The sequence below is a fragment of the Polyergus mexicanus genome, unplaced genomic scaffold, assembly GCF_030449975.1.
Source record: "Polyergus mexicanus isolate NDT 795.1 unplaced genomic scaffold, iyPolMexi1.0 SCAF_1, whole genome shotgun sequence".
NCBI classification, from domain to species: Eukaryota; Metazoa; Arthropoda; class Insecta; order Hymenoptera; family Formicidae; genus Polyergus; species Polyergus mexicanus.
The window spans coordinates 6616881-6633991 of NW_027223321.1; the positions used below are offsets into that span (position 1 = coordinate 6616881).

A 17111-nucleotide genomic window follows, 5' to 3' on the forward strand; every position below is an offset into this window, starting at 1 on the left:
TTCCGCGTATATCGCGTCAAGACTAGATCGTAAAACTGCTCTGTACATATCGCGATCTGCTAGACTGTAAGACTGTTTGTACCGTAAGACCGCTTTGGTCTCCACGTCTAGATATACCCTAGTACCGTTTTGTATCCATACCGCGACCTGATAGTTTGTAAGACCGCTTGTATATATACCGCGACTCGCTAGACCGTAAGATTACTTTGTACACATACCACGACCGACTCCGTACTCGTAGAATTAATTAACCATATTAGGATAACCACCCGCGTTGCGCTAACTCCACCTTTATACGCGGCCTTTAGACTACACCAGCGTGCTAGTTCTTCTAAGGATAAGCCGCAGAAAGTGCCGACGCCCCGTCCTTCTAAGGATAAGGCGACCAAGCGGTTGAAACCACACTAAGGGCTACGCGACACCCCGTAGAGTTAATATTTATTCTATCCGTCTTGGCATAACGATGATTGCTTGCAAGCGACTACTGAGCACATCCGCATAAGCCGCACTTGCTTCCCAAGCTTTACGCGCACTAACTCACACGTAGAGCCTCTCGCGTAGATATCTGTACGCTCCGTTTTTACATGTCTTATTGTAAATAATTATAGCTTTTAGTGTGCAATCTCTAATGCCTGTTTGAATAAATTAATTGTTAAACCGCTTATACCGAGGAAGAGTGAATTCGAGTTTCCCCCTTCTCCCGAATCCTGGCACCGGCGAGCCTGATCCGCGGCGTACGGGAAAGGTGAACCGTTATTTTTGAATTGTAACAATTACATAGAATAAATAATATTTTGATTATTAATTAAATTTAATTTTATTAAATATGAACTTGAATTATAGCGCTACAATATGCTGTATGCGTGCACTTCTCTATCATGTGACTGTTTCGTGCCACGTTCGTGGCTTTCCCCTCCCTATCAGATATCGTTCTTTGCTAGCATATGCAGCACATAAATTATTTTTCTTTTTGCAATCAGAATATTTTATTTGTATCGTGCGTTAAATAAATACATTTATATTGTGTCAATTACCGAGTAAAATATTTTTCTCGATTCATCCCAGTATTCAACAAATTTTAAAATTAATTTAATTTTTGTTGATGGAAAATTTTTATTAAACATTTAAACATTTTTCGAATATTATTATGGTTCTATATCTTGAATTGAAATTTAATTTGCAAAATATTATTTTATAACCATAACTTTTTAAAATTATAATTTTTAATATTATTCAAATATTCAAAGATTCTTATTCCGGTTTTTATATTATTATGATATAATATATGTAGTATAGAAAGATTATTTACGTAACTGGGCTACAAATATTATTATTAATATTCAGCATCGTTATCATGTGTTGCGAGATCTTACAAAGAAAAGAAAAAAGATATAAGTCTTCATAAAATAGCGAGCCAATAAGATTAGTATAGGTAGCGTGTGTCTTTATTTATTTCTCAAGAATTAATTCCCGCAACATAACTTTATCATATATGGTTGAATTTGGCACAACATAAGTTTTAATACAATTTGAAAATTTTTTTAAAATATTTAAAAAAATAATGAGTGGTGGAAGTATTTTGAAAAATATTATTTTTGAAAAATCCAGATATGCTATTGTGAAGTACATTTAAAATCTTTAAAACTTTTGTTGGTAAAATTGTATAAAAGGTAACACATCTCCGATTTAATCGCTACTTAAATATGTAGTAGGGGAGGTTTTTCTGAGTAATTCCAGGTAAATATTGACAAATAGGGACCCAGCCCCAATGACCTTGACCTTGACATACGTTGTCAAGGACATGCTCCTGAGTAACTTTCAAAAAGTTTTAGCCGCCGCTCGTTGTTTATTAAAAAGTTATTAACAAAATAAGTTTAATGAATTAAGCGTAATTTTCTAACATTAATATTAAAAAAATATACACATACACACAATATATATGCCATGTATGTGTATTATGAAGTGAAAAGATGGGCGAGAGATATTTCTTAAATGTACATGGTGTCAAAAAATTATAAATTTCAAATAATCGCGGGCTTGTAAGAGCCAGAATACGGATGGTAGTTTGTCAGTTTCATTGAAAAATAAGTTTTATATGAAACTGAATATGTGCACAGGACACGAAATTTACTTGGCGCTGTACCAAGATTTTTAAAAAAGGCGTTATCAACCTTAGAGAGTATTCTTTTGTCCGAACGCTAAGGGCTCGTTCCCACTGAGCGCGTCTCGCGTCGCGTCACGACGCGACGCGACGGCAGTTCAAGACATGGCGTTTTTTGTTATTCACACTGAACGCGTCGCGGCAAATCAACGCATGCGCAGAATGTACTAGTTCGCCAGGTTATTGGTTGCAATAAATGTGAACATAACCTTTAAATTAAAATATAGTACAAATCTGATTATCTGTTTTCTGTAAAACAGTATATGACCTAAAACAGTGTATTAAATATCGGAGACATACGATTGAAACAGAGTGAGTATAGTATGTATGTATGAAATTATGTTATTATCAAAATTTTTAAAGTTACTTTTTTCTCCATTACTAATTATATCACTGACAAGTCAATCTGTTGTTTATTTTTATTTTTATGTCATTTGTTGGGTTTGTATTTGTAGAATTATGGAAGCCCACCGACAGAATTGGCGAAAGAAGATTATGGACATGATGCTGTTCTACCACCAAATAAAACTTGCCGAAAGGAAAAACAGAAGATTTCGCAGATTCTGGATGCGTCCCATTCTTCAAAGTAGAAAAAGTCATGGGAACATTTAATACAGGAGCTGCGCTTATTTGATCATGAAACCTACTTCAATTTCATGAGGATGACACCACAAACATTTGAAGAGATTCTTTCTTTGGTTAGATCAAAGCTTACGCGACAAACAACAAATTGTCGGGAGCCAATATGTGCAGAAGCTCGATTATCGATGACAGTTCGGTAAGTTATGAAATACTTATGTTAGCTTTTCAGTTATGAATGCCTGAGTTCCTTTATTATTAGTATAATTATTAATGATATTTGCAAATAAAAATGTTGCTGATACATAGTCTGTTCTTTATAGCTGAATTGGCTGCACTAGTTCAGAGTTTATCTTTCTCCTTTCTATATGGAGAAAAAAAGATAAACTCTGAACTAGTGCAGTCAGTTCAGCTATAAAAAACAGACCCATAATTTGTAAAAGGGTTTACCCATTAATAAAATGAATACGAGAACTACTCTGGAATTTTTCAGATATTTGGCTACTGGAGATTCCCTCAAGTCCATGTCCTTGGCCTTCAAGGTTGGGATATCTACTACATCTCAAATAATTCGAGAGACATGTATAGCGATATGGGGTAGCATGCAGCAAGAATTTTTTACGCTTTCTCAGAAAAATTGGTTACAAGTTCACAATGAATTCGCACTACGTTGGAACTTTCCACACTGTGTTGGTGCATTGGACGGAAAGCATGTTGTAATCACGGTAAATTATTTTTATCATAGACAATATAGCTACTATTGGTGTCGAAGCACTACCTTCGAACAGTATTCGAAGTAATTCCCTTGCATCTTCATATCAGAAACTTCGTTTTCGTAAAAGGCGTTAAAGCATTTACAAATATTTTTAAAAAAATTATAAGCTTTATATTTTTATATTGTAGGCTCCAGTGAATTCGGGATCATCGTTTTATAACTACAAAGGACAACACAGTATCGTGCTAATGGCTTTAGTATCAAGCAATTATAAATTCCTGATGATGGATATAGGAGCTCAAGGTCGTCACAGTGACGGGGGTATTTTTAAAAACTCTGAAATCGGTCGTCGATTCAGTGAAGGTCTAATGGACCTGCCTCCTCCATCACTTATTGATCCAGCGCACACCCACCCACTTCCATTCGTTACAGTGGCAGACGAAGCGTTTTAGCTGAACTCATTCACTATGAGGCCATACCCAGGGCGGAATATAACTCCAGAAAAGCGAATATTCAACTACAGATTGTCCAGAGCACGAAGAGTTGTTGAAAATGCTTTTGGTATCATGGCAGCACGGTGGAGAATTTACCATAAGCCCATGAACACTTCGCTGGCTACGACCGAAGCAATTGTACAAGCTACCATTTGTCTTCACAATTTCATGATGACGAGGGATCATTATTGTGACGCCAACTTTGCTAATTGTACGAATCGTCACGGTACAGAGGTGACAAATGTGTGGCAAGATAACATACCACTAACAAATGCAATTCAACATTATCAAGCTGCCGGTCCAAACAACCATTCAAGATGAGCAGGTGAGATCCGAGACAAATTTGCTGAATATTTTATGAACGAAGGAGCTGTACCCTGGCAATGGGAAGTATAATAAATAAAACGAGAATCGAATATATATCCAAACATATATTTATTAAAATTTTATATTAATTAACGCAGTTTATCACAACTATCTTATAAGTGTAATCTCATTACGCATATCCACAGCCTGAGGTTCCTTAAAAAAATCTAATAGAGTGCTACTCTAGAAAGAAACTAAAAAAGCGGTAGATATAAAATCTAAACATGTGTTTTTGGCTATTAAACAAAAATTATTTGAAAACAAAAAATTAAAAATATAAAATAATTAAATTAAATTATTTTGTAGCGAAAACCTGCACATTAAAAAGAATTTCATCATTGGCAACAAAAATTACGATTGAAAATAAAACAAAAGCGATATAAATAGAATTTCTTTCTTTTCAATTCATTTGAGTAGAGTACTGTTGTTTTCCTATTTGCCATATGCATCATCCTGTGCCTTCATCAATGACTCCATAAAATTTCGTATCAACCTCGTCACTATCTGATCTGGGAGTGCTCTCATTTCAGTCTCTAAGTACATAATGAAAGATCCAATACGGTTGGGTACCGGAGGTTCGAGATGCTTTCTGCAAAAAGCTTCGAAGTTCTCTGTCAGAGATTTCACAGGTTCGGCACTTTTGTTTTTTTTTGTGCAAAAGAACGTTCGTTACCGGCGTTCGTTACCGAAGCTTTCACGTCTGTGATGGAACGTTTATTCTTCGGGAAGTTGCTTGTTGTTACGACTTGTGCCGTATTTCCGGAAGGTGAGGAATAAAAGATTCTAGCGCACGTGGTTTCGACTGTGAGATCACTTTATTGAGAGAGAATGGCCGGGGGCCGGCACCTTCAGGGTTACCAACATTAAAACTCGCATTGCTGCTAACTTGAGGACAATATATGGTAGCCTCGCGTGATAGGGCTAAGCGCAGGTGCAATGAGAGCGGGAAATCCAACATCCTGCCCCCCTTGGAAACGGGGTTTACAAGTAAATATTATAATGCATTAAATGCAGATCTTATAGGTAGGTTAGATAACATTTTTTACAATGCGGAAGCATAATAATTCTTGTACATTTGGTCTTAAATCTAATGTAAATTTAATTTTAATCCTATGGTGTTCTTGTCATACAAACGATCGCAAGTCTTATAATTATTTGACTAACAATGTGAGAATAAATAGAGATAGTAAATAAAACTTCTTTGGTTTTAAACCTATAATAACACATTGCAACTTAGAAACTAACGCTCAGTCTTTGGTTTAGCATTTGGTTTAAGATATCTCATTTTCTTCGACTGGCAAGATACATATTTTTGATAACGCTCGCTTCGTTATGCCTTTACTTGTTCGTATCGTGACAACTCTAGTGAGATTGTCCGGGCCGGGATGTATATTTATTATTCTACCCAAAGGCCATGACATCGGGGGGGTGTTCTCATTTTTAATGAGCACCATTGTGCTTTCCTTAATATTCGTTTTCTTTGACAATTTCCACTTAACGAGTTGCTGGAGCTGAGCTATATATTCTTTAGACCATCGGGTCCAGAAGTTCTGCTTTATTTGAGTAAGCAAATGAAGTCTTGTTAAACGATTTGTAGGAACCTTACTCATGTCATACTCCGGGGTCGCGTTAAGTGCCTCGCCTATAAGAAAGTGGCCGGAGGTCAGCGCTTGTAGATCGGTAGGATCATTAGAAATAGGTGTAAGGGGTCTTGAGTTTAAACATGCTTCTATTTGAGTTAGGACCGTGTATAATTCCTCGAAAGTTAGTATAGTTGTACCTATTACCTTTCGCATATGATTTTTTGCTAGTTTCACAGAGGCTTCCCACACTCCTCCCATGTGCGGTGCGTAAGGAGGGATAAATTTCCAGTCAATGAACTGTTCAAGTAGGAAATCGCGTATTTGGGTTTGCGTGGATTCTTTAAGTAGCTGATTTTTCAGTTCCGACAATTGATTGTTGGCTCCAGTAAAGGTGGTGCCGTTGTCGGAGTACAGAGTGGAACACTTTCCTCTGCGAGCAATAAATCGTTTTATCGCGTTAAGGAATGATGCAGTACTTAAATCCGATACTAGTTCGAGATGTATTGCCTTTGTGGCCAAACATACAAACAATGACAGATATGCTTTGCCGGTTTTGTTTCGCGAAATTTTTACGCTAAACGGGCCGGCGTAATCTACGCCAGTGTTAAGAAATGGCCTGGCAGGTGTTACACGTATCGATGGTAAACTTCCCATTAATTGACTTGCGGTTACGGGTTTCGTGCGAAAACAAACAATGCAATTTCTCAAGGTACGACGTATCGTATTTCTACCATTTAGTGGCCAGTAATTTTCGCGCATGGCTGCTAGTATTGCTTGAGGCCCTGCGTGCAAATTTTTGTAGTGAATGTCTTTTATTATTAAATTCGTGAGATGACTCTTGCTCGCTAATATGATTGGGTGCTTTTGAGCATATTCTATTGGCGCGCGGTGTAGCCTTCCCCCCACGCGAATGAGACCGTCTGAGTCTAAAAATGGATGTAAGGTTAGCAGTTTACTTTTCGAATCTAATTGTGATTGCTTACGAAGATTATATAATTCTTGTGGGAATTCGCTTGCTTGATGACCGCGGTTGTCGCTTTATTTATTTCGTTGACTGTTAAAGGTCCATTAGTTTTTATCATTTCCTTTGATGTATTGTTCTTAAAACGCAGACAATATGCTATGGCTTTTTTTAGTCTTGTAAATGATGAGAATCTTTCAATAATGGCGGAACCTTGACTGACTGCATGATATGCCAATGATTTCGATACGCGAGCTTCCGGCAACTCCTCCGTTGCGTTTTTACATTCATACGGCATCATTGCCGTGTTATGGTGCAAAAATGCAGGCCCTTTCCACCATATCTGCATCGATTCTAATTTTTCAGGATTAATTCCTCTTGATAATGGGTCAGCTGGGTTGTCCTGCGATTTCACGTGATGCCACTGTACTTGGTTCGCGATGCGGTGTATCTCCGATACTCTGTTAGCAACAAAGGTATTCCATTTATTCGATTCATGGTTGATCCATGCTAAAGCTATCGTGGAGTCGCTCCAATAATGTGCTCTTTGTACACGGATACTCAGCGCTTTCATAGCCTTGTCACCTAGATTAGCCAATAGGACGGCGCCACACAACTCTAGTTTGGGTAATGAAATCTTCTTCATGGGCGCTACGCGCGATTTGGCACATAGTAGATTAACCGTATATCTGAAATCGGATGAGATGCTGCGCAAGTATAAACAGGCACCATAGGCGTCCTCCGATGCGTCGCAAAACCCATGTAATTCCACTTTAATCGTGTTGTCACCTAATGCCTTACGAGGAATATGGATTGATTCTATACAGTTGATTTGGGATCTCCATTGCGTCCACATAACGCGCATCTCATTGTTTACGGTTTCGTCCCAGTCACATTTTGACTGCCATAGTCGCTGCATAATTATTTTTGCCTAGACTATTACTGGACCCAGCCATCCTAGAGGGTCGTAAATCTGCGCAATATTGGCTAATATGCATCGCTTTGTTATTTTTTGTTGTATTTCTAACTTCAATTTATAATGAAACGTATCCATATCTGTGTTCCACCACAATCCCAAAATTTTGGTCGCTTCACCAAGCATGACTATAGATTCATTGCTGAGGTGATCGCCGAGACCTGGGCCATTGGATCTCCATTTTCTGAGCTCGAATCTTGCGCTGGTGAGTATACTTATAATATCTTGCTTAATTCGCAGTAAATTATCCACAGTGTCGGCTCCAGTTAATAAATCGTCGACGTAAAAGTCTTTGGATATCACTTCCGCAGCTTCGGGATATTCTTGGCTCATCTGTCGGGCTACTTCTTGCATGCATCTTATGGCTAAAAATGAGGAGCTTGCCATTCCATAGGTAACTGTGTTGAGTTGGAATTTTCTGATAGGCTCATCCCGATGTCATCGCCAGAGTATGCGCTGTAAATTGAGGTGGTTTTTAGCTACATTAATTTGACGGTACATTTTGGAGACGTCAGCTGACATTGCGTATTTATGCTGTCGCAAGCGTAGTATAATATCGAAGAGATCATCTTGTAGAGTTGGCCCAACCATGAGCATGTCGTTTAGAGATTTTCCCGCCGAGGTTTTGCAAGATGCGTCGAAGACAACTCTTACCTTCGTGGTGATGCTGTCTTCTTTTATGACCGAATGATGCGGTATGTAGTATGAAGGCTTGTAATCCCTTTCGTCAAATGATACCTCTTGCATATGATTCAAATCCAAATACTCGCGCATGAAACTGTGATATTGACGCTTCAGATCGTTCTGTTTCTCTAATTTTCGCTCTAGAGTTTTGAATCGCCTTTCTGCAATATGGTAAGATTCACCCAACTGTTGTATATCGCCTTTAATCGGCAATTCCACGATGAAGCGTCCTTCATGATTTCTGTTAAAGGTGGAAACAAAATGCGCTTCGCATTTGTTTTCTTCCTTGGAACACTGTGATTCGTGAGTTATTTCTTCCATTTTCGAAAATTTTTCTAATTGATTGCTAAGCTTCAAGTTTGCTGAAACACCACAATGCGTTCTATAAATCAATGAAGTTTCATTTGATTGGGTTTGCCCAGCTATGATCCATCCAAGTAGGGTCTCCTGCAATATGAGCGTTTGTCCTGGTGGCCGAATTTGGCGGCTACGTAGCAACTCCCAAAAGATAGACGCGCCTAATAAAATATCTATCTCCGCTGGGATATGATACTGAGGATCAGCCAACTGAACATCATAAGGAATTTGTAGATTTCCTTTATCTAATTTTACAGTTGGCAAGCTCAGTGATTTTGCGGATGATCATGGAGGGCAGTTTACCCTGGAAAGTGCTTGTTCGCGATTTTATTGTGGTGGTTATTTGCTGCGCTGCGTTTATGGCTGAGCTACTGATGCCTAAAACAGTAGTGTTGATAGTTTCCGGTTTTATACCTAATAATTTACTGCACCTTTTAGTAATGAAATTGGATTGTGACCCGCTGTCAAGAAGGGCGCGACATTCGCGTAGGGCACCGTAATCATCGCGCACCAATATAACAGCTGTGGAGAGTAGCACCTGAAGTAATTTTTGCGTGCTGCAATTATTAACTGCTACGGAGGGTGAGCTTAAAATGAGACCAACAGAAGACTGATCCTGCGCGTGATTGGCAACCGCGGACATTGACTTGCTTTCTTGCTTAGACCTTATGTCCTTAACATTTGATATTTGTGAATCTTCCGAACTCGGAATATGTAATAGCGTATTATGATAACCCTTATATTGTTTACAACTGGGAGCCTTACAATTTCTGCCGTGAAATGCCTTAAGGCACTTAATACATAAACGCTTCCTTTTAATTTCCGAATTTCTATCCGCTGGTGACATTCCACGCAACATACTACATTCGTGTGTCTTATGATTCTCCGAACATATTGAACAAGACAACGCATTCGCAGTAACGTATGCTTGAGCTGTATTTCTTGCATGGTTATGCAATCTACTATTGCTTCGATTATCATTGCTCGCAGAGGAAAATTGAGGATTGCGATTGGCACGACTCACTGATTCCAGAAAGGCACTGCGACTGATAAGAAATTCTAAAAATTCTGTTAGAGTAGGGAATTCTTCTATGCTAGACCTTTTTAATTCCCACTCCCTTCGAGATCCCTTATCGATCTTAGGCAAAATAATATGGATTAATAATGTACCCCAGTTTCCTACGGGTTGGCCTAGTTTGGTTAATGATTGTGTGCATTGCGATACAGAATCCGTTAAATTTCTAAGATCAGTATATGACTCTTTATTGATAATCGGCATGTCGATTAGAGTTTGAATGAGATATTGAACTATGAGCCTTTTGTTTTCGTATCTTTGCTTTAACAACCGCCATGTTATTTCATAATTGTCATTAGTAACTTCTAAAGCCATTATTACCTTTGCGGCTTCACCGCTTAACTTTTAAGATAGTGCTTCTAAGATAGTGCAGTTTCTGCACTGGAGACAACACTGCGTTAGATGCGATAAGGGACTCGAATAAATCGCGAAACGGTATCCACCGCTCATAATTTCCGTCAAACTTAGGAAGCTCAATGTTAGGCAATTTTACGCTAGGTCTTACCGTGAATGGATCGACAGGCAGAATTCCGGGCTGCACATTAATTGCTCGAGCCGCTTGGTTTCCTGCTGCGATGTTTCGCGCTTTACTTATTATTCCGTGATATGAATCCTCGAAGCTAGCTCTGTGCGCTAATTGTTCCTCCGATTCATCTAAATCCTCGATTTTATTTTGAATGGTGTCAAATTCAATCCACAACGCTTCAGCCTTCTCTATTCGGCTGGTTAATTCCGCCCTGTTACGCGGATCCGTTTCAGTCGCAGTGAGGTAGCTTCCAAAAGCAGTGAGTTTTGACTTAACCCTGCCTCTTTGTTTAATTAGTTTGGGTAATTCAGCCATGTCTGTGCAATAATCCGGTAATCTGATCCTTATGGCCAAAAAAGACTGTAACGTGTAATAGCGTTATATTTTAATTTGGGTTGTACTACTAGGATTGAATTGCAAACAGTTCTCCTTTGGTTCTAAAAGCGCTGACCCGGGGTTTAAGATGCGCGTTAGTAATCTTAAACTATTAATTTGTACCCCTTAAAAAGGGATCAATGGTTGTATTTATTGACAGGAGAGCGAATCGTACTTATCGACATAAACGCACTTATACTTATCGGCGGAAAGACGAATTATATTTATCGACACGGACGCGACTACATTTACCGACAGGAGTGCGATTATACTTAATTCTAATTTTGTACTCATCTATGCGGTGCTATTGGGGACGATCCAAATTCCTCCTTGTTTCAACCTTCCTTGTCACAGTTGAGGCTGGAAGTGGTCTGAAGTGCGCAGTCCAATATTCGTCTCGTATAGGGGCGAGAGAGGCAGGCCATGCCCCGCTTTGGCTCGTCGGGATCGGTGATGTCTCTCACGCGAGAGCGAGAGAGAGAGAGAGGGGCTGTGCGTCTTCTTCCGGCTCGCCGTAAGTGGCGATGTCTCGCTTGAGAGCGAGAGAGAGACGCCGTGCGTCTTCTTCTGGCACGCCGAGACTGGCAATGTCTCGCTTGAGAGCGAGAGAGAGAGGCCGTGCGTCTTCTTTTGGCACGCCGAGACTGGCAATGTCTCGCTTGAGAGCGAGAGAGAGAGGCCGCTAACCGTGCGTTTTCTTGGCACGCCGAGACTGGCAATCTAGCGACGCCTCGTTTCAAATACGAAAGAGGCTGCTAGTCTGTATAATCGTGATCTCGTACCTGTTGCGCTAATCGATGCCGAACGCTAAATGCCTCGTGCTGAATAATGGCCGGGCTCACGTATATACGGTGCTTCTATGTCTTCTTGAATCTTGGCTGCTCGATTCCTCGCTCAAATCCGGCTCGAAGGACCATATGTTACGACTTGTGCCGTATTTCCGGAAGGTGAGGAATAAAAGATTCTAGCGCACGTGGTTTCGACTGTGAGATCACTTTATTGAGAGAGAATGGCCGGGGGCCGGCACCTTCAGGGTTACCAACATTAAAACTCGCATTGCTGCTAACTTGAGGACAATATATGGTAGCCTCGCGTGATAGGGCTAAGCGCAGGTGCAATGAGAGCGGGAAATCCAACACTTGTCGTCCTGTAATTGGGAAATGTATTTAGTGTATGGACATCTCTCGTTTTTTTCTATAGAGAAAGATTTGTTTATTGGATGTTCCCAAAAGTTGGAAAAACAAATGTAGAAATCATCTTAGAATGTATTGGGTGATTGTATAAGTTCGTGCCCGATTTAAATATAAACTTCAATAGATTATATTTTAGAGATAACACTTTTATTAATCAATTATATAGTCTCCATTCTTTTCTACAATGGTTTTCCAACGATCTATAAGCTTGTCGATTCCATTTTTGAAGAAAGAACTTGGTTTTTCTTGAAAAAAGTTTGTAAGGTGGTTTTCGACAGCTTCCTCGGAATTGAGATTCTTGCCATTTAAACTATTCTGCAAAGACCGGAACAGATAAAAATCTGAAGGCGCAATATCTGGAGAATATGGCGGGTGCTGCAGAATTTCCCATTGCAACTCCTGCAGTTTTCCTGCAGCTTATTCCTTTCAGTCAGGAGATGCGGCACCAACGTATCAAGCTTGGAAATGTATCCAAGCTTTTTTAAATGACGAAAAGCGGTTGAATTATCGATGTTCAGCCTCTCAGCAATATCCTCAGTTGTAATCCTTGGGTTTCTTTCCACTAAGGCATGCACAATGTCATCATCAATGCCAGAAAGCCGTCGAGAGCGGGGTTGATCCTCTATGTTGAAATCACCATTTCGAAATCTGCCAAACCACTTTTTGACTGTTCGGAGAGCAGGAGCGCGGTCCAAATAAACGCTTTGAATATTTTTTTGTGCAATCCCAACACTCACGCCTTTCCGAAATTCATATAGCAGTACATGCCGCAAATGCACCTTTTCGTTCTCCATTTTTAATGATTTCTCTTATGCACAAATGGACTTATCTGAACAATATCTGACGCTAAATTGACATAAGACAACGTCATCTATTCGGTGTAAGCAACAATTACCACACGAAAACAATAGAACTCCGCCATGCAGTAACTTAATGCCATCTATAAAAATCGGGCACGAACTTATGCAATCATCCAATATAAGTGTATGTGCTGTTCCTCCAAAATTGGAACGTTAAAACTTGAACTTACGGTCTGTATTCGACACTGGGACGAAGGAAATCGAGCTGTGTGAAGTACTTCCAATCAACTTTGCTTCCTGCGCCATTGCCACTGCGCTTGGAGTTTTTTTCTTCAGCAAGCAGTCTGATGTAGCGATCTCTTAATAATTTGAAGATTTTCTGACTCGATCCATTGTGTACACCTGAACAGTGATATTAAAAACCTAAATATAGACATATATACTATATTTAGTTTGTAAAGATTTGTATCTACCTAAAGCAATGTCAACTTCAACCCACAACGCTGACGTTATTTTGAAACTCCTTTTAGCATACGGAATTAATGAATTCCACAAAGGCTCTCTGCAAAAGACCTCACTGATGAGCAATTCTTTGTCATCTACTTTGACAGGGCTTAAGGGTTTATTTCCAAACGCTTCATTTCTGGCGTACTGTTGTGAGGTCCCTGGAATGTACAAGCATTCTTCCTCACTTTCTTGCTCGTGCACAGTACAAATCTTGTAGCTGCTGGGGCAGCTACACTGCCTTCTAAAACTGCATCACATTTATCGTAGAACTGAAACAAGAAAAATAGTGTTTAATAGTCACAGTAATGGATAATCAGTATTGAACTTCAAATAAGAAATAATTGCGATACAGTTGCATCGATTGTGATACTTTTTAGATAGTGAATGAGAATCCGAAAAACAATTATTTTCTATGCCAAGCACTATGCTGTTGCATATCATTATCATATCACTTACAAATGTCAATTCTGTGTCGGTGGACATGGTGACCAACAATGGCAAACGCGAGAATGTCGAGCAACCAAACGAACCAAACCGACGCGTCGCGCAAGAAGGTCGCGTCGGAGATGATGCAATAAAACAGACGTTCTGATTGGCTATCCCCTTGGCTACTCCCCTTGTAAGTGTCAATAAGAATCAAAAAAATTCTTTTTAGTTTTATTTTTCTTGAAATTTGCAAAAATCCGATCTTCTTGTAGTAATGTTAACAGGATAATGCTTACGTTCAGCGGTATTTTTTCGGTAAAAGAAAAACATTCTTTTTGTTGTTCTACATAATTGTTTTCTAGGTCAAAAAGAAAAAGAGAAAAATCGCTAATTTTTACATTTTTTTCATCTATTTGCATCATGTCTACATGTTTTTAATAAAAATTTAGCAATTATATCATTCGATAAAGTAAAGTTTCAGCTTTAAGAATCTGTTTTTCAAATTGTGTACAATGATTTTTAACGGAGTTATGAGTAATCAAAGTTGTTTGCAAGAGAAGCGGACGCGCGAGCGAGGAGCGCCGCAAGAGCGATAACGGCAAAAGTAAGACGGACGATGGACGGTGAGAAAGACGGATGACTTGACGACACAGAGTTTAATGAGACATTAACAAACTATGTACATTTTTTACAGATTATTTAAAAAGGATGTCGGAAAGATGCTCTCGAACAATTCGACCGCACGAAAAGCCAATGTTTCGTGAGCAACAAAAACGCGTTAAAAGCAATTTTGCGAGTGAATCTTATCAAAAATTGAAATAAATTAGCTGCAAGAATGTCTGCGTGTACGTGTCTATTAGTTTTTGCTAAGGGTACCGTCCCATGTCGCGTATTGCGATACGCGCGTATCGGGCGTATCGAACTCTGCGATCAATCATAGATGATCCGCCGTTTATGATACGCCGACGGTCCGCTGAATTCATAATTCGAGCGGATCGCACACTCACACATGTAATCGTTGCATGTGTTATGTTGTGTTTTGTGTGCGTTTGCGTGTGTGTATGTGTGTGTGTAAAAGAATCTGAAAAGCTAATATACAAAATATTTTAAGGAGGATTAGGATATGGAGGACAATGAAAATATAAAACTGCAATAAAAAAATACAATATTACAATACTGCAATATAATAATGCAATAGAAATAAACATTCAAGAGATAATATACACACTAATCTAATTTAATATACCAAATTTTATTTATCTCTATTTTTTACTACAAACTATTTTTCACGATTTTCTTTATTAAAATTTTACAAACACCAACAGCAGTTTTCAAACTTTTACTTTATTAATATTTGCTAACAACTGGCTTCTGAAAACTTTATTTTTTAGGTGCATGTGTGCTTGTGTGCGTGTGTTCAGTATGCTGGAGTTTGGTGTTTTTTTCTTACAGTCCCATGGAGCAGATTACGCGGAAGCGGATTCAGTGGATCACTAATCACAGAACTGTTTCGACGTAATCTTTGAAAGGGATCTATTGGAATAATTCCGTGATTGGTGATCTGCTGGATCTCGCTTTCGCGTAATCTGCTCTATAGGACTGTAGGAACCAAACTCCGGCGTACTGAAAACAGCGGATCGTCTGTGATTGGTCGTAGAGTTCGATACGCCTAACGACATATATACATAGACTAAGCATTCCATCTAAAAAGTGAAGCCAGATGTTGGCAGTTTGCGAGTGAGAAAGATAGTTATTTTGCGTCTACTGCTCTCTCACTTTAGCTTAGGTGCTGTCAAGAGTCGCTATATTTGTATTGTTAAGGTGTGTTGTTATAGGTTAATACAGAAGAATAAATATTTGAAAATATAAAAAAAAATTATTAATTATAGAAAAAAATATATAAAAAATGTAAAATACACGAAAGCAATATAAAAATTGTATAAAATAAATATAAAAATAGAAATAAAAGTTCTATTAATATATATTTTGGAAAAAACATATAAAAGAAATATGTAAAATAAAAACAGATTAGAATAAATTAGGAAATGTGTTTTATAAAAACATTATTAAATAATAATAATTTTATATAATATATAACTTCATACAATTGTATAATTTTATGTAACTTTATATGAATTATATTTATAGGAGATGGATTTTACAAATAACAAGAAATATTATAAGTTTTTTATTTATTTATTGATTTTTAAAAGTTATTAGTTTTGTAAATTTATTTCTAATTCTTTGTATTTGGTATTTTTTTGAGGCACATATATGATGCAATTGTAATTCTAAGTATGCATGTAATACCAATTTTAGTAGATTTGTCCTATCGTTTTGAAATGGAGCCTGCTGCTGCTGTTGCGAAAGTGACAACGGTGGCTTCTGCTGCTGTTGTTGCAAAAGTTACAACGGCGATGGTGGTGACTGTTGTTGCTGTCGGCGTTTACGACATCGTTGTCGATACCGCCGCCGCCATTCTACCCAAGGATGTTATAATTAAAAAAATTAATATGTTATGTTTTATTATGTTTTAATTAATAAAATGTTATATGCAATATGTGTCTTCTTATATATAGCACGGCTCTTTTATGATAATATTAAAAATATTAGTGTATTGTATAAATATGCACTATAGTGTATTGTATAAATATGCACCAAACTTACAAATTCTGATCGCGGTGCTTGCATTACACACATGGAAGGATATGGACCATATGGGACCGGCACGACATAGCCGGACGGTACAAAATTGAGCGGCATGAAACCGGGCGGCATAAAAGACGGAACTTAATCAGGTGCCACGTGATCAGGTAGTGCCGCTACATTTTGGTCCTCTGAGGGGGGGTGAGGGGCGAGGGGAAACCGGCGCGGGTGGTATGACGTCACGGGGGGGATGACATCACGGGGGGTATGACGTCACGGAAGGTATGACGTCACGGGGGGGTATGACGTCACGTGGGGGGACTGCGGCGGAACGGTAGGCGCGAGATCCGCGGGGAGGAGGAGGGGGACCGCGACGGAACGGTAGGCGCGGGGTCCGCGGAGAGGAAGAGGGGGACCGCGGCGGAACGGTAGGCGCGGGATCCGCGGCGGAACGGAAGGCGCGGGGTCCGCGGAGAGGGGGAGGGGGATCGCGGCGGAACGGTAGGCGCGGGGGCCGCGGAGAGGGGGAGGGGGATCGCGTCCTAAGCGATAGGCGAGGTACCCGCTAACCTAACTTAACCGATAAGCGAGGGGTCCGCGGTGAGGGGGAAGGGGGACCGCGCGAAACCGATAGGCGTGGGGTCCGCGGGGAAGAGGGGACGCGAAGGTACGATGCCGCGAGGAGGT

At 39.4% G+C, this 17111-nt stretch overlaps 4 protein-coding genes and 1 pseudogene across 4 annotated transcripts; 1 reads left to right on the forward strand and 4 right to left on the reverse strand.

The window, feature by feature from the left end:
• Positions 1-2352: 2352 nt before the first annotated feature.
• On the forward strand, positions 2353-4514 carry LOC138938258 (uncharacterized; annotated as a pseudogene).
• Positions 4515-5586: 1072 nt separating this feature from the next.
• LOC138939097 (uncharacterized) lies at positions 5587-6657 on the reverse strand. Its single transcript, XM_070306637.1, has one exon. It carries the CDS (start codon positions 6655-6657, stop codon positions 5587-5589), a length of 1071 nt encoding a protein of 356 aa, XP_070162738.1.
• Positions 6658-6863: 206 nt separating this feature from the next.
• LOC138939104 (uncharacterized) lies at positions 6864-7778 on the reverse strand. The gene has a single exon (XM_070306650.1). It carries the CDS (start codon positions 7776-7778, stop codon positions 6864-6866), a length of 915 nt encoding a protein of 304 aa, XP_070162751.1.
• Positions 7779-7790: 12 nt separating this feature from the next.
• Positions 7791-8222, reverse strand: LOC138939112 (uncharacterized). The gene has a single exon (XM_070306663.1). The coding sequence runs from the start codon at positions 8220-8222 to the stop codon at positions 7791-7793; it is 432 nt and encodes a 143-aa protein (XP_070162764.1).
• Positions 8223-8273: 51 nt separating this feature from the next.
• On the reverse strand, positions 8274-10266 carry LOC138939116 (uncharacterized). The gene is made up of 2 exons (XM_070306677.1): positions 9132-10266; positions 8274-8881 (listed from the first exon to the last, which is right to left on the reverse strand). The coding sequence occupies exons 1-2, from the start codon at positions 10264-10266 to the stop codon at positions 8274-8276; spliced, it is 1743 nt and encodes a 580-aa protein (XP_070162778.1).
• Positions 10267-17111: the final 6845 nt, after the last annotated feature.

Excerpts from the sequence above, each read along its gene's own strand:
- LOC138939097 (XM_070306637.1), bottom strand. The coding sequence starts at position 6,657 with ATGCGCGAAAATTACTGGCCACTAAATGGTAGAAATACGATACGTCGT.
- LOC138939116 (XM_070306677.1), bottom strand. The coding sequence starts at position 10,266 with ATGGCTTTAGAAGTTACTAATGACAATTATGAAATAACATGGCGGTTG. Across the intron at positions 8,882-9,131 it reads AATCACTGAGCTTGCCAACT|CAAACTTGAAGCTTAGCAAT; the intron begins GTAAAATTAGAT and ends GTGGTGTTTCAG.
- LOC138939104 (XM_070306650.1), bottom strand. The coding sequence starts at position 7,778 with ATGCAGCGACTATGGCAGTCAAAATGTGACTGGGACGAAACCGTAAAC.
- LOC138939112 (XM_070306663.1), bottom strand. The coding sequence starts at position 8,222 with ATGGCAAGCTCCTCATTTTTAGCCATAAGATGCATGCAAGAAGTAGCC.